The sequence below is a fragment of the Salvia splendens genome, chromosome 6 (genome assembly GCF_004379255.2).
Source record: "Salvia splendens isolate huo1 chromosome 6, SspV2, whole genome shotgun sequence".
NCBI classification, from domain to species: Eukaryota; Viridiplantae; Streptophyta; class Magnoliopsida; order Lamiales; family Lamiaceae; genus Salvia; species Salvia splendens.
The window spans coordinates 14,340,592-14,367,071 of NC_056037.1; the positions used below are offsets into that span (position 1 = coordinate 14,340,592).

A 26,480-nucleotide genomic window follows, 5' to 3' on the forward strand; every position below is an offset into this window, starting at 1 on the left:
TCGTATTAAAATGTCAACAACTAAAAAATAACACTTACAATTCACATATCACTAGCGAGAACATCAAATGTCAACAACTCGTATCAAAATGTCAACAACTAAAAAATAACACTTATAATTCATATATCAATACCGAGAATATCAAATGTCAACAGCTCGTATTAAAATGTCAACAACTAAAAAATAACACTTACAATTCACATATCACTAGCGAGAACATCAAATGTCAACAACTCGTATCAAAATATCAACAACTAAAAAATAACACTTATAATTCATATATCAATACCGAGAATATCAAATGTCAACAGCTTGTATTAAAATGTCAACTAACAAATAACACTTATAATTCACATGTCAATACCAGCTTCTGCAAACTCATGTCAAGAGACAATGCCTCCTAAAATCCCTACGCCGATCGAGGCCTCGACAAATTCTACGCGCTCCTAGCAGATCTCGATGATAAGAATCAGAAGATCTACAAGCAGAAAGGCTCCGAGGACATCTCCTTTGTCCGATTCATCTACGATAACGACTCCGACAACGCTAAACAGATCGTAATCAAGGTCAAGGATAGATCTCCGCCTAAATTGGCGAAGAATTTCACCGATCAACGCTGCGCCGCCGCCGTCACCGGAACCGGAGGCGGAGAGCGAGAAAATGATGAAGAAGAAGAGATCGCGGAGAAGCAAGGGGAATTTCAAGATAGAGGATCTGAAACGTCCTCAATTGATTTTCCCGGTGATGGTGGTGCTGATTCTGCTGTTTCTGGCGATCTACGGCAGGTCGTTCACGATTCTGTGCACGTCGATTGTGTGGTATTTGGCTCCGACGATCAGCGACACATCGGCAGCGGCGGGTGGTGAGAGAAAACCAAAGAGGAAGAAGGAGTATGTGAGGAAAAGGAGCGAGAAGATGGTGGTTGTGAATAGTGAGAGAAGAGCAGCTGCTCAATCTGCTTGGACGAGTTTGGAGGAGGCGCAGAGGTGTGTTGAGAACCCTAATTAAACCACGAAATGACCATTATACCCTTTCATAATAAATTAATTAAAAATATTTTTTGTGTGGCAAAATCTGGACCACTTATATAATAAGAATGAGTGGCTGATGTTGCATCTCATTTCTCAATTAGCAAAAAAAATCTCAATTGATCATGGACCTATATATATATATATATGGATGTATTCATATCCTTTTTCCACATTTCCTCAAATCTCCTTCTTCATCTCAGCCGTTTATTTCCTAGATCCTGGGGCCTAAATTATTGGCTTTTACAATTAAATCAAATACACTAAAAAACCGAAAAGGATAAAAGAGGGAATCACTAAATTGTTTGTTATGGTAACTTCCATGATTTTCTCCTTTGAAGATCTTGGCGGTTATCTTCTAAAATCACACCCACCAAACGTGTTTCTCTCCCTACTCCGTCGCTGAACTCTTTCTCTCTCCCTATTCCAAGCTGCAATGAAACCGTATTATTGGCTTAAATTATTTAGTGCACCATAGAGGAAGCCGATACACATAATGCACCAAATTGTACTACGTAATGCATGTTATGGGTTATATAATGCACGATGTGTGAACTGTAATGTATAAGTGTTCATAGCCGCTTTGTTTGTTTATGTTATACAATTTCACGAATAGTTTAAGATTGGCACTGTTTGCTTGTTTGGGGGCACGTTTCACTCATTCCCCAAGGATTTAGCAATCCTTGGGGCTAGGGTGTAGTATGGTTCAAGCAACACAACCGTAACTAAAGTACACGAGTATCAGTCCTTCTACTATGGTTTAGTTATCAGCGTCGCTAGGGTAGTAGTTTAAGCCGATACACATAATGCACCAAATTGTACTACGTAATGCATGTTATGGGTTATATAATGCACGATGTGTGAACTGTAATGTATAAGTGTTCTGAGTCGTTTTGTTTGTTTATGTTATACAATTTCATGAATAGTTTAAGATTGACACATGTTTGCTTGTTTGGGGAACGTTTCAATCATTCCCCAAGGGTTTAGAAATCTTTGGGGCTAGGGTGTAGTATGGTTCAAGCAACGCAACCGTAACTAAGGTACATGAGTATCAGTCCTTCTTCTATGGTTTAGTTATCAGCGTCGCTAGGGTAGTAGTTTAAGCCGATACACATAATGCACCAAATTGTACTAGGTAATGCATGTTATTGACTATATAATTGACGATTTGTGAACTGCAATGTATATGTTTTCTGAACCGTTTTGTTTGTTTATGTTATACAATTTCACGAATAGTTTAAGATTGACACTGGTTGCTTGTTTGGGGCACATTTCACTCATTCCCCAAGGGTTTAGCAATCCTTGGGGCTAGGGTGTATTATGATTCAAGCAACGCAGCTGTAACTAAAGTCCACGAGTATCAGTCCTTCTTCTATGGTTTAGTTATCAGCGTCGCTAGGGTAGTAGTTTAAGACGATACACATAATGCACCAAATTGTACTAGGCAATGCATGTTATTGACTATATAATGGACGATTTGTGAACTGCAATGTATATGTTTTCTGAACCGTTTTGTTTGTTTATGTTATACAATTTCATGAAAAGTTTAAGATTGGCACTGGTTGCTTGTTTGGGGCACGTTTCAATCATTCCCCAAGGGTTTAGCAATCCATGGGGCTAGGGTGTAGTATGGTTTAAGCAACGCAACCGTAACTAAAGTCCACGAGTGTCAGTCCTTCCTCTGAGGTTTATTTATCATCTCGACTAGGGGATAGTATTAATCGATAAATGTAATCTACAAATAATACTGTAAAATGTAATCTATCTAATCAGTGATGTACAATGTATGTACTGTAATGTATAATTTTTCCTGATATGTTTTTGTTATGATTGTATACAGCATTTTAGTTTGCTCAGCACTTCCCCACCAGTGGCCATATCTGAGGCTGTATAGATGGTCGACCTTCCTCCCCATTGGTTTCCTATGCTCAGGCTCTTCCTGAGCTGTACTTGTCCCGGCCTCTGCTAATCTCTCCCGGAATTTTTGGGCAATTCCAACTGGAATTACATCATCGACCACTTCGTCGATGTCCAATCTAAGCTGCTTCACTGCTGTCCAACATACAACATCAGAACATGATTGAATGTATAATACTTGATGGTCGGTGTATAATACTTGCTAAATAATGTACAGAAGCAATCAGATAATGCACAACGGAATATTACATTGCACCAACTAGATTCATATACACAAGCAGTCAAATACTGCATAATACTTGAGAAATAATGTATAAAAATAGATAAATAATGTACAAAGACAATCAAATAATGCACAAAGGAATATTACATTCACCTATTCACACATTTACACAAGTAGTCACATAATACCCAATACTTGATAAATAATGTAAACTATTAGCTAAATAATGTACAGATTCAATAAAATAATGTACACAAGAATATTGCATTCAGCCATTCACCCAAGTACACAAGTAGTCAAATAATGTTTAATACTTGATAAATAATGTAAACTTCTAGCTACATAATGTACAGATTCAATCAAAAAATGCACACATGAATAATGCATTCACCTATTCACTCATGTACACAAGCAATCACATAATGCTCGGTACTTGACAAATAATGTAAATTACTAGCTAAATAATGTACAGATTCAATAAAATAATGCACACAGAAATATTGCATTCACTCATTCACCCATGTACACAAGCAGTCAAATAATACCTATTAATTGATAAATAATGAATACTAATAGTTAAATAATGTATAGATTCAATCAAATAATACGCATAGGAATATTGCATTCACCCAATCACCCGTATACGCAATCAGTCAAATAATGGATAATACTTGACGAATAATGTGTAAACAGTGACTAATAATGTACCCAATCAATCAAGTAATGCACAACAGAAAATTACATTCACCTACCCCCATTTAAAAAAAAACCGCCGACGAATGCACCAAGGAATACTAAATGATGTACATCAACACCAGGAATTCTACATGAAAATGAAATAGATCCCTCACCTTCAGCCGGCGTTGGTTGAGATCTTGAAGGTCGGCCTTTCTTCATCATAATGTATCTGCGAGACAAAACAAATATCAAAACCGCTAAGATTTCGTCGACAAAATCTGCAACTAAAGCATGGTAAACCAGAAAATAATTTCACACCCAATAATAGGCAGAACCCTAACAAAAAAGGAAAACGAATTTATGATTCCAGCAAATCGAGACCAAGGTGAGTTTGAAAACAGAGACTTTTTTGGGGATAAATTATTGAATCGACGAGAAGGTGGGGTGGTAGGCGACGGATATTGCCGATTCACGGTGAGTATTACAGAAAAATTAACCTTTTTGAAACCCTACCTTTTCGTCGCCTTCAACATGATGGCCGCGCACTACGGACGGCAAACCTTCCAAAAATCGCGGTCTCTCTGTAGATTTCCGGTTGCTTCAGGTGGCGGCTAGGGTTTAGAGAGTGGTGGGTATGTGGGGAGACAATTTGCAGTGATGAATTGAGGGAGTAGATGGAAGGTGATAGCAAAATCCCTCTTAAATTTTGCACATTCCGTTTTTGGGCGATTTTGGTACTGTACATTTACTAATTTACCCATATAATGCACAAAAGGGCCCTAATAATGCAAGGACGGGATCATTAGTAAGCTTTTCATCCGGTCCATCCCTCAAATCTAACGGTTCCAATTAAGAAGGAACTTAAATCTAAGGGAGGAAAATGAGATTAACACTACCCTATATATATATATATATATAGAGAGAGAGAGAGAGAGAGTTGTATTCAAATCCTTTTCCCCTTATTAATCCTTTCTCCTTCTTAATCACTGACGTTGATTTATGCTGATCTAATGGACTAAATCTTTGGCTGAAATTATCATATTTCATGAATTTTTAACGTGAGAAGGGCAAAATAGAGAATCTCTATTGGAGTTAGTTATGGAATGGTCCATGATTTCCTCCGTTGAGGATTTCTGCAGTTTTCCATCAAGATTTGTTCAGATTTCGTTTAATTCTTTCTCCATCGACGAGAGCAAGCTCTACGATCTATTCAGCCACGTTGCGCCTGTCGCCTCCGTCAGGATTTGCAGAGATGTGACGCGCCGATCGTCGCTCGGATATGCCTACGTCAATTTCAATTCTCCGACCGACGGTGATCGTAATTCATTCTGTTTTTTCATTAGCATGCATCTCCAATTCATTACTCCACATATTTTTTTTGTTGGAATGTCATTGAATTAATAGTGATGATGGTGTGATTTGATTATTCAGATCCCCAATCTGAATGAATTGTGTGTGTACAATTTTCCAATTCGTATTTCATTATGAATTATGATTCTCATTTAGCAGCTTATAAGTGATGATAGATACAATTCCTGAGTGAAATGTTTTATGTTTGATGGCTTAAAATTGTGATAATGTGCAGGTTCTAATGCAAAAGATGCTTTGAATTTCACTTATGTCAATGGAAAGCCAATCCGGATCATGTTCTCTCACAGAGATCCTAGCCTCCGGAAAAGTGGATATCGTAATCTCTTCATCAAGAATCTGGATCAAGCAATCGACACAAAGGCGCTCTTCGAGACCTTCTCTGCCTTCGAAACTGTGCTCTCTTGCAAGATCGCAGTCGATCACAACGAGAACTCGAGGGGCTATGGCTTCGTGCAGTTCGACAAGGAGGAAGCCGCGCAAAACGTACACATAATGTACATACTGTATAGTATAATGCGTAGTTTAGTTTCTGTAATGCATTATTTGTGATATATAATGAACATTTATACTGACGCGTTTAATTTAAGTTGTGTCGTGTTTCGATGTTTGGCGCACGTTTCTTGTTTTCCCTAAGGGTTTAACAAGCCTAGGGGCTAGGGTGTAGTATGTTCTAAGTCTAAAAAACGTTGTCCAAATACACGAGCTGCAGTAATTCGTCTGGGGTTGCACATAATGTATATTTTGTATAGTATAATGCGTAGTTTAGATTCTATAATGCATTCTTTGTGATATGTAATGAACATTTATCCTGACCCGTTTAATTTAAGTTGTACCGTGTGTCGTTGTTTGGCGAACGTTTCTTGTTTTCCCTAAGGGTTTGATAAGCCTTGGGGCTAGGGTGTAGTATGTTCTAAGTCTAAACAACGTTGTCCAAATACACGAGCTGCAGTAATTCGTCTGGGGTTGCAGATAATGTATATTTTGTATTAGGTTCTGTAATGCATTCTTTGTGATATGTAATGAACATTTATCCTGACCCGTTTAATTTAAGTTGTGTCGTGTGTCGTTGTTTGGCGAACGTTTCTTGTTTTCCTAAGGGTTTGACAATCCTAGGGGCTAGGGTGTAGTATGTTCTAAGTCTAAAAAACGTTGTCCAAATACACGAGCTGGAGTAATTCGTCTGGGTTTCCACATGCATAACGTGTAGGTATATTTTAAACATATATACATAATATACATATTGTGTAGTATAATGCGTAGTTTAGTTTCTGTAATGCATTATTTGTGGTATGTAATGAACATTTATCCTTACCCGTTTAATTTAGGTTGTGCCGTGTTTCGATATTTTACGCACGTTTCTTGTTTTCCCTAAGGGTTTAACAAGCCTAGGGGATAGGGTGTAGTATGTTCTAAGTCTAAAAAACGTTGTCCAAATACACGAGCTGTAGTAATTCGTCTGGGGTTGCACATGCATAGTGCTTAGGCATTTTTTAAAACAGATATACATAGTGTACATATTATGTAGTGTAATGCATAGTTTTAGTTTCTGTAATGCATTATTTGTGATATGTAATGAACATTTATCCTGACCCGTTTAATTTAAGTTGTGCCGTGTTTCGATGTTTTGGCGCACGTTTCTTGTTTTCCCTAAGGGTTTAACAAGCCTAGGGGCTAGGGTCTAGTATGTACAACAGAAACCACGTGATGCATAAAACAGGATAAATAATGCATTCAAATAGCCAATAATGTACAGAATCACTCAAGTAATGAACATACAAATATTGCATTCATTCTTAGACTCATGTACAACAGCAGTCTAATGGTGCATAAAACAGGATAAACAATGCATAGAAATTGCTAAATAATGTACAAATATTGCATTCACTCTTAGACTCATGTACAAGTTCCGTAAGGCTTCCTTCTGCCGTAGAGTTAAACTCTTTATACAATTCAGAAACTCTTCCGGAGCTGTACTAGTCCCGGCCTCTGATAATCGCTTCCGGAATTTCTGGACAATTCCTACTGGCAGTATATCATCGACCGCCTCGTTGATGTCCAATCTTAGCTGCTTTAATGTTGTACAACATACAGAATAATAACATACAATTAGTTACATAATGTACAGACTGAATAAAATAATGTGGACAGTTAAACTGCATTCACTTATACACCCTTGTACATAAGCATCAAAATAATGCCTAAAAACTGATACATAATGCATTTTAATAATCAAATAATGTTCAGAATAAATCAACAAATGCACCATGAATATTGCAATCACCCATTGTCACATGTCCAAATACAATCACATAACACATAAACCATGATAAATAATGCACTAAAATAACTAAATAATGTACAGATCCGGTCAAGTAATAAACATACAAATATTCCATTCACTCTTTGACACATGTATAACAACAGTCAATATAAGGAATACAAAATAGATATATATTGTACAGATAATTGCAACTAATGATCATCAAAATTACAATAAAAACTTTACCAATGTCCAACAGCAGTCATAATGTATTCATATAGGTAAATACTGCAGTAATATATAGATATAATACAAAGTTTATAACAAATAATGCACATACACATTATCCTTTTACTCTTTGAGTATATAAAACAAAAGTAAACATAATTCATGCATATAGGCAAATAATGCAATCAAATATTCACGTAATGCAGAGATTATATGATGTAATTAACAAACAAATATTCCATGTGCTGTTTGACATTATAAAACAGAAATGACCATAATGCATGCACATAGGCAAATAATGTAGTCACATCGGCAAATAATGAAGAGATTATATCAAATAATGAACAAACAAATATTTGATCTACTCCTTGACAATATAAAACAAGATTGACATGATGCATGATACATGATATATAATGAATAAAAATAGACAAATTAATGCACAGACTCATTTAATTAATGAGCAAACAACTTTTGCATTCGTTAATTCAACAATGACCAACGGCAGTTTATTGAAGGGTTTACCTTTGAATATAATGTATTTAAATAGGAATATAATGCATATATTATAACAAGTAATGCACATACACATATTCCGTTTACTCTTCGACAATTAAAACACCAATTATATGATGCATGATACATGATATTTTGATGCATATAAATACTGATATGATGTGTAGATCCATTACAGTAATGAACACACTAACATGGCATTATTGTATACAATAATGTTCAGCAGCAGACAGATAATGGCTACATAAGTTAAATTAATGCACACAATTAGGAAAATAATGTACAAACACGATTAAAACATGTGGGCATAAAAAACCAAATATATCAAACACAGAATCAGAGCAACAGTCCAGGTATTCAAAATCCAAATGAAAACATAAGCTCACCCTCTTTCTGCGATTGTTGGGAATTTGACGGACGTCCTCTTTTAGACATTTTGAAAACTGCGCAAGACACCAAACAAACAAAACCCTATAAGATTTCATCAACAAATTTGCGCGGGTGATGGTAATCGGGTGAATCGTGGTGTGGTGATGTGTTACGGGCGAAAATTGGGGAAAAGGCTTGATGAAACTCGTACAGTAAACCAGTAAAATAACATTCGACAAACCCTACCTCCTCTTTTACCTCAGAAGAATCTTGTGCAAAACCGGAACGGTTGTTGGACCCTAAATCAGACACCGACTGCAGTTTCGAGAAATCGAAGCAACCTTGCGAAGGGGCGGCTAGGGTTTTGAAAGGACTTGGAAATTTGGGAGACGAATCTGTAGAGAGATTGTGAGTTAATAGGGTTGGTGATGAATGATGTGTAGACTAGATGGAAGGTTGTGGTTATATCCCGCTAAAATTTCGCACATGCCGTTTTCGGAGGTTTTTTAGTATACAAATTTACTACTTCACCCCCATACTGCACGAAATACACCAAATAATGAACTACGGGATCATTATCTATGCTTGTCATCTGGATCGTCCATCCTCCAGATCCAACGCTCCAAATTGAGAAGGAACTTAAATCTAAGGGGAGAAAAGGAATTTAACACTACCATATATATATATACATATATATATATATATATATATATATATATATATATATATATATAGGAAGATGATCAAAAAAAAGTATGTGTTTAAATCCAGAAATGTAGCCCAAATCTCAGCCCTAGGATTAGATGATCTAATGGTCAATAATTAACCAAAAATAAGGAAGGTCATAATTAAGCAGTTTTATGTCATATTATAAGATTTGAGTTTAATGTCATGTTAAGATCATTTTAGGTCATACTTGGTTAATATGACTTAAAAATACACTAACCATGACCTAAAAATGCCCTACGCATGATATTGTTCTGCGTTTCTGTATTTAAATCTAGTTTTCATAGATTAAAACCCTATATATATATATATATATATATATATATATATATATATATATATATATATTAATTTTGCTATGAAATTGTTGATTGGGTTATAACAATGGAAGGAATCAATTTAGGTCCTTATTTAATACGGAGTACTATTAATTGTTTTGGCTGATCCTTTAGAGAAGAAATGACATATATGAATTTGGTTTTTAGTAATAACATGAAATAATTATATTTTTGGTTTAGAGGTTTAGGGCTAAGATTAAGTTTGTTTCAGGTGGAATTCACTTAGCATGTCAATTGTCTTTAAGAAACATCGTTTGATTTAATGTATAGTACCAACCTTGGCGCAAACATCTTCTAGCTCATTGTAAGCTAATGGTTCTTACTTTAGTGAATAATATTATGCTAATGGCGCAAACCATGTCAATTTTGTTGCTAACTTTTTTTATATCATATTATGCTTATTCTTATTATTATTCTTATTATAAAGGCGTTCGTAGTCATGCTCTAGAGTTTCCTCTTTCGGGACTCTCTGGCTGAATGATTATTGCACGATGTATTTCTTATATTTATTAATCTTGTTTTGTACCTATGTATGCATTCTTTATTTACAAAAGTTCGATTTACGTGAGATCCATACTTCGACAAAACAAAATACTTATAGACTTATATATATTGTATTCAGTCCATATTTAAGATTAGATTCTTGACTTATATTATAGTAATATAGGGTATTAATAGGGAGCAATAGCATCTCCAAGGGGAGAGGTAAATACAGAGGTAACTCTTATAATTACCATATTTAACTTTTTTCATAAAAAATTATTTTTTAAAGATAAAGGTATTTGAGAATTTATTATATATTTTCTCATTTTGGAGAGATATCTTTACAACTCTATTAATAGAGAGGTAAAATCTTATAACTACCATATTTGTCTTCTTTCATGAAAAAACATTCTCCAAGGGAGAATGTATTATATCTTTGTATTTTGGAATGCATTTTGTACTATTATTTTATTTTAAAACATAATTACCTATCTATATATCATTTTTCTTTTGAATGTGTTAGTTTTAAAAAGGATATATTTTACTTTTTAAGAAGATATATAGAAGATATGGGGAGCGTTATTCTCCTATTCATCCCTTAGATCATTTATTCTTCTTAATATGAGCCGTTAGATCTCATTCATCAACGGTCCAGATGATCTGCATTATTACACTATAATGGTGCATTATTAGTCGGTGTGCATTATTCAACTGAAAATCTGCATTATTACGCTATAATTGTGCATTATTAGTCGGTGTGCATTATTCAACTGAAAATTTGTATTATTAAATGACACGTGGCATCAATCTAACCGTCGGATGACAAAATCGTGGGGCTGAGATCAAGAAGGAAAAATGAGGAAATATGTAAAAAGGAAATGAATACATCCCTAGAAGATATACCTCTTTTATTTATTTTTCCTCGTGCTCTAATATAGAGTAATACACACGCCAAGAAATTGTTAAATACTCATACAGGGCATATTATGCGACTTTAGTGCCTCTAATTAATCTGATTGGGTCCAATTTAAATATATGGACAAGTTAAGTAGTGGATTCCCATGTGGATCTCCAATAATTTGTCAACAAATTCTCAGTACAATTAATTTCAGGCACCAATTTTAAAAATCTAATACTCCTAGAGAAATCAAGTTAAATAGCTCCACGTGGCATCACTAGGCATGTTTTAACTTTTAAATGATGTACAAGTTGAGAGGCTGCCCAACAAACAAACGTTGTTAAGCTGAAGATAACAATTTTTTAAATAATTTATTCTACAAATCTTTACATTGGAGACCATGACGGCACAAATTTGGTTGAAATTTTCTTCTCATTCTCATATTCTAATTTCTAAAGTGCTTTGTATTTTCTCTCTCTCATTACGTTGCTTTAGATTAACTTTTCGGAAATATCTATGGTCCCAATCAAGAATCTTAAACATTGGCCAACTTAAATTTAATTGACACCATAAGTGTAAACAGCTGTATTTGCTTACATATAAAAAATCTTTTATTATAGCACAAAAATTGTTTGGTGAAGAAAATGGTTTGTCCGAACAATTTCATGCTGAAAGTACAATTTCACGTTCATTTTTGTATAAAATGGATAGGATATCGTTATTTAATTACTCAAATTAGGGAAACAAGTTAGGTTAGAGTATATTAAAGAAGAGTGACATTTTGGTATATATATGGTCCAATTTTAAGTGCTTGTTGGCAATGATAAATTCTAATATTGAAATTTTGGAAGCACATATTTGCCAAATTTCTTCACTTTACAATTTACATAAAGTACCATTCACACCAAGGGAAGCCAAGACTAAAACTTCTAACAAATTGAATCATCCTTTCCTAGATATCAAAACTAACCTAAAAAGAATACAACACCAAACCAAAATTTCAACCCCATCTAACATTCTTTCTTTCTTCTCTTAATTGTACTACAAAGTGGGAAGCAACTCTAGTTGTCAAAGAATACACCTAAATGGACACACCTTGCACACTTATACTAAGCTTGACAACGACGACGCTAGCATGTACGGGACGTTCGCCATGGGGCCGCGCTGGCAAGCCAGCTCGTGGATGTCCCTAACGATGTCGAACACTGCATTTGGCTGCGAGAGCCTCAGAGCGTTCTCAGACATCCTCTCGAGCTCGTCTCTCTTTGTGCTGAACCATTCTGCCACGATCCTCGCTGTATCCTTGGGCTTCCTAGTGAACACGCCAGCCCCATTGTCAACTACGTATGGAACGTTCCCTTTCTCCTGTCAATACCAAGTGAAGGGAAGCAAAGTTAGTTAGATGAGAGAGGGGAAGTTAGATCGAGGCAAGGATTTCGTTTAACCTACTTGTCCGGGAATGTAGTCGTTTAGAACGATGGGAAGGCCTCGTATCAACGCCTCTGCAATGGTGCCTGGTCCGGCCTATATAACATGGTGGAATTCGTCGTTAGCAACGAGGCAACAAAAGGGGTATGCTAGGATCATGATATGAAATGGAAGTATACACACTTTAGTGATAATGCAGTCACAAGCACCCATCCATTTCTGCATCTGCTTCTCAAATCCTCTAACCTACATCGAAGGACGTCTATCGATAAGTTTTTATTCCCTAGATTCTAGAAGAAGAGATTCAGTTACCTTTACTGGGATTTTCCACTCGGAGGACTGTAATGTGGCGACTAGATCTTGATTGCGGCCACAGATGATTACGAGCTGCCCTATTGGCCTATCGCATTCTTTATCAAACAGTGACTCTCCAAGAGCCTTTGCCGTTTTCTTCACAGGGCCCATCCCCTCTCCGCCTCCCATCAACAAGACGGCTGGAAGAAGCGGATCCATCTCAAGCTCGACTCTCAAATCATCCTACAACAACGAAGATATCAAGAAAAAGAATGAAATAAGAAGCTGATCAACATGATATCTCAAACTAAAGTAAACGGCCACTACCTTTGACAGAATTGCTCTGCAGAAGGAAGGGCGGATGGGTAAGCCGTATACACGAGTTTGAGATTCGTCTAGGCCATCTAGCAACGCCCTCTTTGCTACAGCCTCTGAGGGGCAGTACAATCGGTTCACTGATGGATGAAACCTTGCAAATGTCCCATATCAGTATCACAACCATTGAGTCTTCGATTCCAATGAATGAAGCGAGAGTGCCTTACCATGTACGGTGGCAGGTGCTGAGGTCGGTAATGACAGTTACAAAGACGACCTTTTTCTGCAGGCCCTGCCATTTGAGCACCCACAGCGGGATGTGCTGCATGAGCGGATGAACGCTTATGATGATATCGGGTTTGTACTCCATTAGGCCTGCCTCTACCTCCCTTGCAAACCACAAAACACGAATATATCAAGAAAGCTGCAAATAAAAACGGATATGAATCACGTGGTCACCAAATCAAACTCAAGAACATACAACAACGTTGTGGGGATGAATAGCACAAGAGGGGACTAATCTAAAATTCGAGACTACTCATTCGTACTTGGCATAGAAGGCGGCAATAGCTGCGAGATAGGGGGAGTGTATCCATCTTGGGGAAGTTCCATGGAAGGTGAAGCTCCAAAGCTGGACATGTTTAACCATGAACTTGTACTGCCCCTCCATATCATTCAATGGCCAACCAGTATACTCCTTCCACACATCCTTTACATATACCTGCATATGAATAGTACTTGAAATTCAACAGTTCATCAAGGAAATTGGGGAAATTCAAAATCTGACATCATAATTCATAACCAAACATCATCAAAACATATGGCAATTGAAAGAAAACACAAATTAAAAGAAAAGGTAGAAGGGCACTCTGTATTGATCGCCGTATTGGAGGTGGAAGGCGTCCCTGATTGCCTCGGCGGAGGCGCGGTGGCCGCCGCCGGTGTCGCTCATGAGAATGAGGACATTCTTGGTCCTCTCGGCGCCAATCTGCTCGAGTTCCATGTGTCCATCATCATCATCGTCGTCGTATTTGCACCTTTTGTGAATGCTGCCGAATCCGTACACCCCAACTCTTTCGAAAACCTTGTTTATGATTAAGGAATCCCTCCGAGAGTCCGCCTTCACCATCATATCTATTCATATAAGTAACAACAACTTTTTTCCTACAATAACAGAAACAGAATCTATGAATTGTTCAATTTGTAGTTTCCTTTCTTCTCAACGAGAAATTAGTCGGAGAAGCAAAGGATGAAAGTGACATGTAAATCTATATTTTTAAAAGGAAGAGACTTTAGGACAACCTTGAAGCAACTAACTAACTAACTAACTACATCCGGAGATCCGAAAAAAACCTCCAAGATTGGATTTTTACGACAACGAAACAAGCATTGAAACACCTACACCTGCAATTTTGTACCACCCAGAAAATATTGCTTGTACAGATGAGTAGAGGTAGACAGTTGGTGGGGAAGTGTGAGATGGCAAACAGGTTTGTTTTTCAAATGGAAAGGCAACCAATTATTTGTTGGTTGATTCAATCTGAGCCGTTGGATTGTGGAAGTGGCGTCTGTACAGAGGAATGTTCGGATTGGTAGATTTGAATCTGGTCGCAGTTATGCAGGCCCTCAACTTCTTAATAACAGATACAGTTGTTTTGACTTGGCTATTGGCTATGCGTTAGCCTGTCGAGTAGGACCCATGTAATTAATTACAAGGCATATGATGTAGTAGAATTAGTTTGTGCTCATTTCTCATATATATGTCGAAATCAATCCACAATGTTTGCAAGGGAAGAAACCAAACATTGATATAAACTGCAGCTTTTATAAATCTACAAAATACTGATCAGAACTGAAAAAAAGCAACACCAAATTACAACTGATCATTACATATCTACTTCCATCAGATTCATCGGCAACCTAAACCCAAAGATGAAGATCACGACTTTGTTAGAGACTATACCGAAAGGTTGCAAAACCAGTGTTACATTAGCAGTAAAGAGGCTTGAGCCTGTTAACTATATTAAGCCAAGCCAAATTCAAATCCCAGAGGCTGATTTCCTATACATCATGTCATAATACCTTTAGCACAACTTCTATTCTCTTTAGACAACATATCATGTCTGACTTACACACAGCGGACATGGAGGGTCCCGGCTATCTTCATGGCGTGTTTTCTGTTCCAGGCACTCGGCATGATATACATGGCCGCAAACTAGAACTGCCACAACAGAGAGATCGGTAGATGAAGAATTCTCGAACATGAAGGGATGCTTCCTCAGAGACTTCTGGCATATCCTGCATTCCATCTTCCTTACATCTCCCCATATTGAATTCTCCACCAATGAACTTGACCTTATCCGCTCAGGTTTTTGAAATATCCTGCTCCCTAAAATTCAACAAGTAAACATGAGGAGACATGTTTAAGAGTGGGACAGAAAACTGCATAAATATCTAACATTTCCTGCATAACAATACGGATCAACTCTGGAAAGAAGATTTGTAGATGAGGAATATATTATACCTCTATACTGGAAGGCTGAGAGATCTTTACATTCCGGTTTGAAGGACAGCTTAGAATCATAGACAGGCAAAGCTTTCCAATTAGAAGGAGATGCATCAGAATAGTTACTAGAGCTTCGTCTAGAATAGTGGCGACCAAAGGGATGACGAGAATGCCTCAACAATATTCTACGGCTGGAGCCATGATTCTGATGATGAGGTGATTCGTGACCTGGTGATCTCTTAAGAGAACTATCTGGAGCATCCATGAGAAGCGCCTGCGATACATTGCTTTCAACTTGGTCAAAAGGTCTCTGGAACAAAATTACATTTGACATTTCAAATGTACAAACGAGAGAGGGGGAGAGACGTGAACCAAAAGGGATGATGATTAATTAACCTGTTTGGACTGCAGACCCCCGGGAGGTGCATGTGGTATGATGTCTGAAATTGATAGCTGACGGTTAGTGACTCTTCAATATAAAAAACATGAATGCAATTGGAAACTACAAATTCTAGTTGATGCAGCTTCTCCATAATCATTCTATTGCATGGGAATCATGGAAAATTGCAGTTGCCTAGCCACAAAAGTCGGTCTTTTCCAGAAATAGTGGGGAAACACATAAATGAAGATGGCTGTGATTCTAGATTTCAGACACACTATAAAGTTTACGAATATGCACTTGACAAATATCTGGATGATCACCACCAAGAACATCTGAGAATAGAACTTGAATATAGGTTTCGCTAACAAAATCAGGATAAAAATCAACTACAGAGTTCCACAGAATATATAAGTTTGCACCAAGCCGGACTCATGAAATCCATCTCGGCTGCTAAGCCTGTTTTTATTATGCACACATGATTACATCAAGCTTGGAAATTGCAGGTATAAAAACAAACTGGCGGAGATCTTGATCCATCATCCATATAATGTCATACTAAATGTGGCATGCTGGGATTTTCCTATTCCAGGAACGGACTAATACTGATACAAGAAGTCTACACTTCAGAAATTTCATGGTTTAGGGTTAGGTAGATGGAAGCTGAAGAGGAAATATTATAAGATTCCAGACTAAGATCACCCTTATAATCTAAATCCAGTAAATTTTATGGTAAAAGATCAGAAAGAGCATATGGATGTAAGACATTAGTGAGCCTTGATTCTAATTTCAACTTTTTGGAATCATAAATTAGAGATGGAACACTGATAAGCAACTGATGGGATAAACATAAGTTCATGAGAAGAACTAAAGTAAAGCATACCCAAATTCCATCATTCACATGCTAATTATCACTCACGCGGTGGGGTGCAGACATATGCCTGGTTTGCATTACAAAAACGCGTATATCAGCTAAGGGATAGGGATTCAGAGACTACCTTTGGTAGCAAAAAGGTTATAACTGGTGATGAAGCCTAGTTGTCAACCCAAAGCATAAATCCAAAAATAAACAATCATCCATTTCTACATTTTATCAGCTCATTCATGATGCATATGTCCTATTTGCACCACTACCAGAACTGCATTGCCATATTTTAACGGATGAAATCGATAGTGAAAAATTGAGAGTCTATCAAAGTAGGCATAACACTGGAGAAGGAAATTCTTCTCTACTTATCATCTTTAAACCTTATGCTACGCAGTCCTAAATTGACTCAAGAACTATAAACAAAAAACTTGATGTCACAAGAAAATATTTTAAAAAAACCAACACTTGTAAATAAAAGCCAATCAGCCAGCCTAATCACCACGTGACTCAATTAAACACAGTCAAATTTCGTAAAAGCATAATAGGAAGCGTAGCACACATCATCCCATGCATCAATGGCGTCGATTAAAACCTAGCGCAATCACTAAACAACAAAAATCAACAAGGAAAATAAACAATCAAAATTGCGGATTGATTAATTTCTTGATCAAAAAATGAAATAGTATTTGGTTAAAAAGCAAGCGCATTAAGAAAATAAGGTGATCATACGATGAGACGAAGGAAAACAATAAATTACCCAAACCATCGAGAAACGATGATCATAAATGGAATAAAAGATGAGATTGCAGTAAAAATGAGACAAAAAAAGGAATTACCTGGATGTGATGGTGCTTTATTTTTATCAGCCCTTCTTTTTCGTTTCCCCATTATGTTATACTACTCCATATATGCAATTTCCAAAAATAATTGCACCAATATAGTAAGTAATATAAATGTGAGCAAAGATTGGGAGGCAGAAAAGGTGAAGGTTTAGGGCGATTGATGGTTTAAGGTGCCGCGGAGATAGAGCAGCGAGGTGCGGAGGTGCCAATCAAGAAAAACTAGCGACAGAGAGACTCAATGGCGAAGACGACACGGTAATTTTGTGTTCTATTTTTTTTGTTTTGTTTTTTTTTAAGTGAGGAAAATTATAGTAGTACTACATTTATGCTTGAGGAACCGGTGCAGCGGGTTCGGGTTAAATGGACATCCTATCAGGCGGTGCTATTAGTTTAAAGGCATCTGCAATGATATCTCTTAACTGGCTCATAGTCTGGGTTTTGATTTATGCAAAATTAAATTTAAATACAGAAATGTAGAACAAAATTATACGTAGGACATTTTTAGGTCATTGTTAGCTTATTTTTAGGTCATATTAACAAAGTATGACTTAAAATGATCTTATCATGATATCAAAATAATATGACCTAAAACTGTTTAATAATGACCCTCCGTTTTTTTGATTAATTATTAACCATTAGATCGTTTAATCCTAAGGCCAAGATTTGGATTGTATATCTGGATTTAAACACATACTTATTTTGATAATCTCCCCCGTCTCATATATAAAACTATTTATTAGTCTCATAACTTTTTACCCTATCAATTATTTAAAAAATAAGATATCTTCTCTTACCTTATTCATGACTCTCGGACTCGGTACTTCATTTCTTCAATTTAAAAATAACTAATTAGAAAAATATTTTATTGAAGATACTTAACTAAAAATTGAAAAGTACATTATAAATTCCTAAAAATTAAAAATTATATAAAAAAATCTCAAAAATTTTAAAATTATATAAAAAAATCTCAAAATTTTTAAAATTATACTGCTAGGGCAGTGATATAATGCAAACCATATATTAATACAAACTCTAAATTTTAATCCTAGCCACTAATTATTATAGATCAACGCTTATTATGTTTTCAGATTAAAATGTCAATAACTTGTATGAATGTGTCAACAGAGGGTATATTAAACATTTTCATAATATGGTGAATCATTTAATTATAGAATAATTGTGTAATCCCGATTTCGTCGTTCTCTCTCCTTCCACTATTCACGTTAAACTGTTTCAATTCCTCCCCTCATTCCAATTTTTTTTGGGCAAGTTAGTTGTTTTTCCGGCCAAAACACCTAGCTAATTCTGATCATGTAAAATTGCATGAATTTTGCTTTGAAATTGCGTTGATTCTTTGTTGATTTTGTATTTTGCGTAGAAATTGTGTTGATTCTATGTTGATTTTGTATTTTGTGTTGAAATCGTGTTGATTTTTTGCCTTCGATTGCGTTGAAAAATTGCATGAATTATGTGTTGAAATCGTCGTTCCCTCTGTATTGATTTTATGAAGATTTTTGTTGAATTTGTGTCCATTGTTTGAATCGTGTTGAATCCAACGTGTTGGTTTTTTATTGAATTCTAAAATCTGTTGAATTTTTGCATTGAAATTGTGTTGATTCTTTTGTTCTGCTGATGTTGTATTTTGTGTCAATAAATATCAACATAGGATCAACCACGCGCTATGACATATCAACAAAAATTACAATGATTTCAACACAGGTTCAATGGAAGATCACAAAATAAATTCTTGAATACACCGGCAAAGAAATCAATTTAAGTCTTCAAAATAAAGTTTTGACGTCAATTACGGTGTTAAGATCCTTTCCTAGATGTGAATGTTTTTTATTTTGGAAGGTGGGAGAGAAAATAGGAAGCATAAACCATTCCGAAAATTAACTCACAAAAATACCCTCTGTTGACAAAATATATGTTTTTGTTGAGATAGAAAACCTACGCAATATTAATCACAGATCTGTAATAATTAGTTGCTAGAATTAAAGTTTTGAGTTTGTATTAGATATATAGTTTGCATTTGATCACGTTCCTATACTGCTATAATTAAGAATCCTCCAAAATGTACATAAAATTGTTTTGTTTGCGGCAATTGCGTAGCAGTGTAGCGTAGGGAGACCCAACTGAGACTTGATAAGGTGTGTGATAAGCTTCACACCTTGGCCATGTGCCAATTTATGTTTCAAAGTCTTGCGCGGTGTCTGTCATTGTAACTTGCACCAACATTACCACTAAAATATTGAGGATGGAGCTTGGGAGATTAGAGGAATCCTCTTGGCTTGGTCTAGCCTACCTCTAGCCTTGGCCGCCTTCGTACTAATTGAACGACGCCGCGAACCAGCTCCGGACCTCCTCCTCAACGGCCTCAGATCGGGTTGGCCGTTGTGCGGATGAGTAACGGCCACCCAACGTGTGCTTTGTCCGTTTTTTAAAAATAAATTAAACTTGCAATTGTTAGAAGAGATGATCAGACGCCTAGGCTGAATCAAGCTACTGCTAATCAACTTGATCAAGCCACTGCATGTCGACGCTCACATTGCATGTCGCAACTGGATCAAGCCGCTGCTAACCAAGTTGATTAAGCCGGAACGTGCAGAGTTGATCAACAAGCCGCGATGCCTGATCTCATGTCACCTGACCGCCAAGCTGATCAAGCAGCTATTTTGTATATTATATACTTAATTATATGTATTTGCAACAATAAAATGGTTCGACCAGTGATTGAACCGGTTGGACCGGTTGAATCATGAACCAGTAGCTTTGCCTGTTCACCGACCGATCCGTTTTTTAAAACATTGATTCAAACAATGTCGGTAGATAAAAAAAATACTGTATTGGTATTGATATTTGCATAGTGTGCTATTTATTGATGTCCTCTAAAATGAGAACAAAAGGAAGAGAAAATAAAACGTGATAAAATAGAAACCTCCAAAAAACGATGGATGAACGCTCAACTACCAAGGCTGAAAATGGGAAGGACTTGTTCTTCGCCGCCCCACCAAACACCCTCTCCTCTCCTCTCCTCTCAATCTACCACCTCTATCCGCCTATACACAATAACTACATATGATGGAATGGATTTGCAATTGAAACTGTATACTATGATATGAGCTGATTGAATTTTGTAATGTATAGCTTGAAACTCTGAATTTGAAACATGTATGGACTCTATTGTAATTTGATGTTTTTTTGCACCTAATGAGAATATACATTATTAGCATTTAAAATTTCATTGTTAGCTAATGAATTTAAAAGTAGAAGTCGAGTTGCACTACAATATAGGCAAGATTACACAACACACCAGATTCTAACTGCATCAATAGGCCTTTTCCCCTGCTGATAGTAGTGGAAATAAGTCTCTACATAGTTTCTCACTGTCTTCAACATTCTCGGCCTCTCCTCATCTTCAAGTTCCTCCACCGGCTCGATCTATTTCTCTGGATCGGGAGAGCAGAACACAGCCTCTCTCTCTCCGCGTTCGTCACTGCCCTGTGCACCGGGCTTCTATATATCCCGTTGCTCATTATCTGCACAAAAACAAGCAACGAAAGCAGCATACATGACACCATAAACCAACCAAATTTTACAACACACCTCTCATGCCAAATTTAACATACTTCAAGATGATCACCCGCGTTCACAAGCAAGAAAGGCATCAGGCAACGTCGGAACCCAATACCACTGCTTGTCTTTCAGAATCTGAAGGCCTAGTACGTCCCGGTCCTGCAGGACAGTTGTCATCGCGGATCCACCTGCGTGCTGTTTGAGGCCAAGAACATGATCCGGTTTTGAACACGGGGGATAGTAGTTGAATCTTGCAAACATGCTTTGTTCTTCTCCAAATTTGCTCAGAAAACTGCCCTCTGGCAAGCTAAGCGATTCCTCCATTGCCTTGAGAAGCTGCCCTTCAAGCTCTCTAAGCTTAGCAGTGTAATCACGCAACACTTTTCTGCACAAAAATGCATAATCCCTTCATACATATGGTCAACACAATGTAAGTATGTTTTGATTAAAATTATTCAGTCAACCAGAATGAATGTAGATTTAGAGGCCAGTAATGGAGTTTATGGTGGTGATCGGGAGCTACTTGGAGATACAACCTATCATTCCAATCAAGAGATTGGTTGTTGAAGAGGACACGCTTGTGCCCTTGCCGCTGGCCCTTGTGCTCGTCCTTGCGGAAGAGTACGATTGTGGATGTTGTGCTCTTGCCTAAGAGCAGACAGAAAAAGTGGGGTCGGGCCCACAACTGTGCTCGTTGGCAAGAGCACGGTTGTGGATGCTCTTATGATTAAACATCTATTTATATATAGAAATTTAAAATTCGGGTAAAATGATGCCCACTCCCATGCCCGGTGAATGGGCATCATGAGAGACGGTGATTGGCTGAGAGAAGGATCGCATGGTGTGTCAGTCCACCCCTTCCCTCTCACGCATGACCCTCGCCCACCCTAGACTATACCTCCTCCGTTGTATAATAGTGGAGACATTTCTTGCTAGCACAAAGGTTAAGAAAAAAATTGTATTAAATGAGTTGAGTAAATGAGGAGTAAAGTTTGAGATGAAAAAGGTAGAGAGATGAAGAGAGTATAAAATAATGTAAGTGAGAAGAAATATGTTGATTTTTATTAAAAAACTGAAATGACTCATCTTATGTGGAATGTACCAAAATAACTAAATAACTCAATTACTATGGAACGGAGGGAGTACAATGCATCCCCCTCCTAATTTGTCCCGCCGGAATGACTCCACAATCCATCATTGCGGATGCGCTTATAACAATTTATTTTTTTGGCATTCTTTTCTCGATTTATCACTTTTAAATTTCATATACATGTAGAAGTTATATTTTAGTTTTCTATAATTTCAATTACATAGGTTTTAGTTGCATTTTGTACTTATTATTAAAAAAATATACTTCTACTAGGAGTATAATTATTCTTCAGAATTTAATTTTATGTCACGTTTTGTTAGATAAATTTTAATTGTTAGGTTGATAAACGCAAAAAGAGGGTACTTATTTTTTAATGCATTAAATATAATTTATTGTATTGGAATAACTTTTACTAATATAATTAATATATTATTAAAATAATTAATTTAATTACCAAATACAGTGAACGAGTGATTGAGTCTTTAAGGCCATCCACAATAGGCGCCCAGCGACCGCCCAGCCGAGCGCCGGCGCTGGGCGGTTCGCTGGGCGATCTATTGCAGCCGCCCAGCGGGCGATTGGAGAGAGAAACCGCGCAGCGCTGGGCGGTCGCGTGGCGCTGGGCGGTGCGCTGGGCGGTCCGTTCGGCGCTATTGCAGCACCCGGATCGCCCAGCGCACCGCCTAGCGCGAAAAAATAAATTTTTTTTTTCGAAACACTATATATACGCGCTTTGTTTGTCATTTTCATTCGCACCACTTGTTTTAACGTACTTTTTATTATTGTATTTTTTTTAAAATTTATGTACTTTTTTTTATTATTGTATTTTTTTTTAATTAATGTACTTTTTAAATTATTGTACTTTTTTAAATTTTAATAGTATTATTAAATTTTTCCCGTATATGTCTCGTAAATTAAATTTCGCATATTGTGTGATTGTTAATTATTTCATTTTGTATATATTTGTTAATAGTGATGTGGATATTAGTGGCTAGGCTATGGCTGGGCTATTTGCTTGTTTTGATGATGTGGCAGGAGGATTTTTAGTGCTGCTGATGTGGCAGTGGCTGGGCTATGGCTGGGCTATTGCTGGGCTATTCCTATTGTGGATGGCCTAAAGAGCACTGCGTTACGGTAAACATTAGTGCAGAGAGAGGGATGAGGATTTTTGGGAAGAAAGTATATCCAAGGCAGGTTGTACTTTTCGCTTGCGGGTATTGAAAATTTACAGATGATGTTTTTTTTTTCTATTTTCCAATTTAGATTAAATCGATAAAAATATGATGAATCGACAGGGACGACAACCTACGATGTTCACAGATCTATAAAGAACAACCAATCACCCCCCTCCGAGGAGCAGCTCCAAGCACTCAACCACTATATCAAATCCTCTCGCCGCCCGCCGCCGCCGACTTAACTATGGTATGTTTAATTACAAAATTTGCAATTCGCACCCTCAAATTCATACCGCTGCCAATCATATTGATATAGTTTTGCCACGTTGTCGTCTGAAAATCGAATATCGTCTCAAATAATCTTGTAAATTTATGCTTTTCAACCATTTTTAATTTTGTAATTTATGATACCAATTGTTTAGTAGTAATCCAGCATTATGCTTTTCCATTTGCATATCTTCGTTTTCCAATCATTGTTCTAATTGATCGTGTTCTGGCACTTGTATATAGAAAAAAATTGTAATTGGAATCTTCAAATTCTTACATAAGTATACTTAATTAATGTTTTTAGTTAGATAATAGACGAAGCCGCTCAAGTTTTGGATACGCTTGTTTATACAAAATTTAAGTAATTTCTACCCAATAAAACTGAATTCATTAATTTCATCTACTTTAATACTTGATCGGCTAAATAAATTATCACTATTTGACCTTTTAATGTTATTTTACATAATCATTTGGAGCACACTGCATTATGAAGTATCCAAAAACAAAAAACCAAATACAGTCTCTCTCTCACACACACACACACACACACATAGTCCACATACATGGATTATTTTATTTTGTGTTTTATTATCATGGAAATAGTGATTAAACACTTGATTATCATAGGAGTGATTAAACACATAATTAAAGTCTTAGAAGGTCAATGGGCCTTTTCCCTGTCTGGAAAGACTGAAAATAGTTACTAGTATAGTCCACAACACTGTTGAACAATTTGGGCCTTTTTTCATCAATTAATCCTTGATGTGGCCCAATTTCGCTGGTTGGGTCAGGACCGAAGAATATAGCTATGGTGATCCTCTCTTTCTCTGGATTTGTCACAACTCTGTGTATTGGGCTCTCGAATATCCCATTACTCATTATCTGCAAATTTCAAACATATCATGTGATCTCTAACTCAATGTTTGAAATAATTGAGGCATGTTGTGTGTGTTGTTAGAATGGTAATGTTTGAAGCCAAAGTTCTCGTGTTCGTGTCTTTAAAATTAATTCGAAAAAAAGTTATCTCAACTCAATGTAGAAATAACTGAGGCTAGAGTAGAGTGGCAATATTTAAAGCCAAAGGACTTGAGTTCGTGTCCACCGTGAAGCAGTCTTTAAAATTATATTCATTTGCCTATTAAAAATTTATGCGTTTTACCTCGAGTTGGTCACCAGTGTTGACGAGGATAGCATTATGAATGATGGGAACTCGGTACCACTGGCCATCTTTCATGAGGGTTTGAAGCCCTTCAACCTTGTTATCTTGCAAGAGGTACGTCATGGCCGAGGCGTCGCCGTGCGCTTTCGCAGCCAGCACCGCGTCCGGCCTCGGACACGGCGGATACAGATTGAACCGCGAAAGCACAGTCTGATTCTCCCCCATCTGATTTACAAAGCACTCTTCGTCCTCCAATTTCAGGGACTTGGCCATCGCCCTCAATATCACCTCATTCATCTTTTCAAGCTCCCCACTAAATTCCAGCAGCACTTTTCTACAAGTAGTATAATAATTAGTTAAAACTTGAGATCAAAATAAATGTTTGTGAGCCACCTCTATTAATATTTAAACCAAACAAAAAAAGAAGTAAATGCACCTAAAATTTTTGGGATTTTGTGGCCAAACTTTGAGTTTTCTGATGGTATCAGGTTTGACATTGAGGTACAATCTATCATTCCAATCAAGGGTTTGGTTATCAGAGTAAACGGTGTCGTTTCCATAACCATCAATATCATCCTTAGGCCTTGCACACTGCATCTTCTCTTCCATTGGAAGTGAGAAGAACTCTTTGGTAACACTGTGCACTTCGTCCAAGAACGAATCATCCATGCCATGATTCACCACCTGATTATATTCAATTTTAAATTAATTTGATACTAATATTACATAGATTAGTGATATAAGACCACCAATAATTAAATGCATAATTAGAGAACACGAATTTAGTTCATTCTAAGAGCGATTTAGTTCACTATAAGGGTGTTTTAGTTCTTCACATCACGAATTTGAAAACACGGACTGAACCAAAACGCTAGTAAACTAAATCTTTTATAGAGTAAATACTTCACAATAAATTATAGTGAACTAAATCCATGTTCTCTAATTATGCATTTCAAAATAATTATACTTTGATCATCTCCCAATATACATATATGTATTTAAAGCCAAAAAAAGTAAAATAAAAACCTGAATATAACCACAAGAGCTGAAAGCGAGCTTGAGTTTGTCCAGTTCCCTTTCCCCCAGAGGAGATGATGCAGTGAGAAGACCGAGATCAATGGCGGGAACTGCAAGCAATGGGAAGTTGGGGCCGCCGATCCCATCTTTAAGAAGGTATTTCTCCGGCGGGCTGCTCACCGTGGCGGATAGCTCTTGGACAGCAGTGGCGGTGGCCATTTTTGTGCAAGGAAATTATTTAGCTTTGTGCTAAAGTGTTGGAAGAGAGATTGTTGGAATAACTGCAGTGTAAGAGGCTGGAGTTTATATAGATATAATATTGTTACATGTGGTTTTGTTGTTTATTTGGGATTTCATATGCTATTAATTCAATGGTGGAAGTAAGTGATTCAGTTTTTGTAATTGCGGCCCATTTTGTTGCCATATTTGAATCAGAGTATGTTTTCAAATTGGAATATAGCTTGTCGTTTCAATTGAAGTTGCAATTGAGTTAGATTGTTGAGTTTTTATGATAAAAATTGAATCTTGG

At 36.8% G+C, this 26,480-nt stretch overlaps 3 protein-coding genes, 1 long non-coding RNA gene and 1 pseudogene across 6 annotated transcripts; 1 reads left to right on the forward strand and 4 right to left on the reverse strand.

Moving 5' to 3' along the window:
• Positions 1-11,892: 11,892 nt before the first annotated feature.
• On the reverse strand, positions 11,893-14,672 carry LOC121808305 (monogalactosyldiacylglycerol synthase 2, chloroplastic-like). 2 transcript variants are annotated; one of them, XM_042208717.1, is made up of 8 exons: positions 13,941-14,670; positions 13,621-13,793; positions 13,300-13,461; positions 13,085-13,226; positions 12,776-13,000; positions 12,647-12,709; positions 12,485-12,559; positions 11,893-12,400 (listed from the first exon to the last, which is right to left on the reverse strand). In XM_042208717.1, the coding sequence occupies exons 1-8, from the start codon at positions 14,202-14,204 to the stop codon at positions 12,140-12,142; spliced, it is 1,365 nt and encodes a 454-aa protein (XP_042064651.1). In that variant the 5' UTR covers positions 14,205-14,670; the 3' UTR covers positions 11,893-12,139. The 2 variants fall into 2 exon arrangements, with proteins under 2 accessions (XP_042064651.1, XP_042064652.1); XM_042208718.1 differs by lacking the exon at positions 12,647-12,709 and having other exon boundaries at positions 13,941-14,672.
• Positions 14,673-14,877: 205 nt separating this feature from the next.
• Positions 14,878-17,940, reverse strand: LOC121808306. 2 transcript variants are annotated; one of them, XM_042208719.1, is made up of 4 exons: positions 17,662-17,940; positions 15,975-16,018; positions 15,597-15,852; positions 14,878-15,461 (listed from the first exon to the last, which is right to left on the reverse strand). In XM_042208719.1, the coding sequence occupies exons 1-4, from the start codon at positions 17,711-17,713 to the stop codon at positions 15,190-15,192; spliced, it is 624 nt and encodes a 207-aa protein (XP_042064653.1). In that variant the 5' UTR covers positions 17,714-17,940; the 3' UTR covers positions 14,878-15,189. The 2 variants fall into 2 exon arrangements, with proteins under 2 accessions (XP_042064653.1, XP_042064654.1); XM_042208720.1 differs by lacking the exon at positions 17,662-17,940 and adding an exon at positions 16,841-16,885.
• Positions 17,941-20,967: 3,027 nt separating this feature from the next.
• Positions 20,968-22,083, reverse strand: LOC121808841 (annotated as a pseudogene).
• A 1,389-nt stretch (positions 22,084-23,472) lies between these two features.
• LOC121807659 lies at positions 23,473-23,951 on the forward strand. The gene is made up of 2 exons (XR_006051904.1): positions 23,473-23,547; positions 23,629-23,951. It is a non-coding gene; the product is annotated as an uncharacterized LOC121807659 (long non-coding RNA).
• Positions 23,952-24,187: 236 nt separating this feature from the next.
• On the reverse strand, positions 24,188-26,246 carry LOC121810050 (protein SRG1-like). The gene is made up of 4 exons (XM_042210943.1): positions 25,961-26,246; positions 25,371-25,618; positions 24,935-25,268; positions 24,188-24,657 (listed from the first exon to the last, which is right to left on the reverse strand). Exons 1-4 carry the CDS (start codon positions 26,168-26,170, stop codon positions 24,421-24,423), a joined length of 1,029 nt encoding a protein of 342 aa, XP_042066877.1. The 5' UTR covers positions 26,171-26,246; the 3' UTR covers positions 24,188-24,420.
• Between the last annotated feature and the right edge of the window lie 234 nt (positions 26,247-26,480).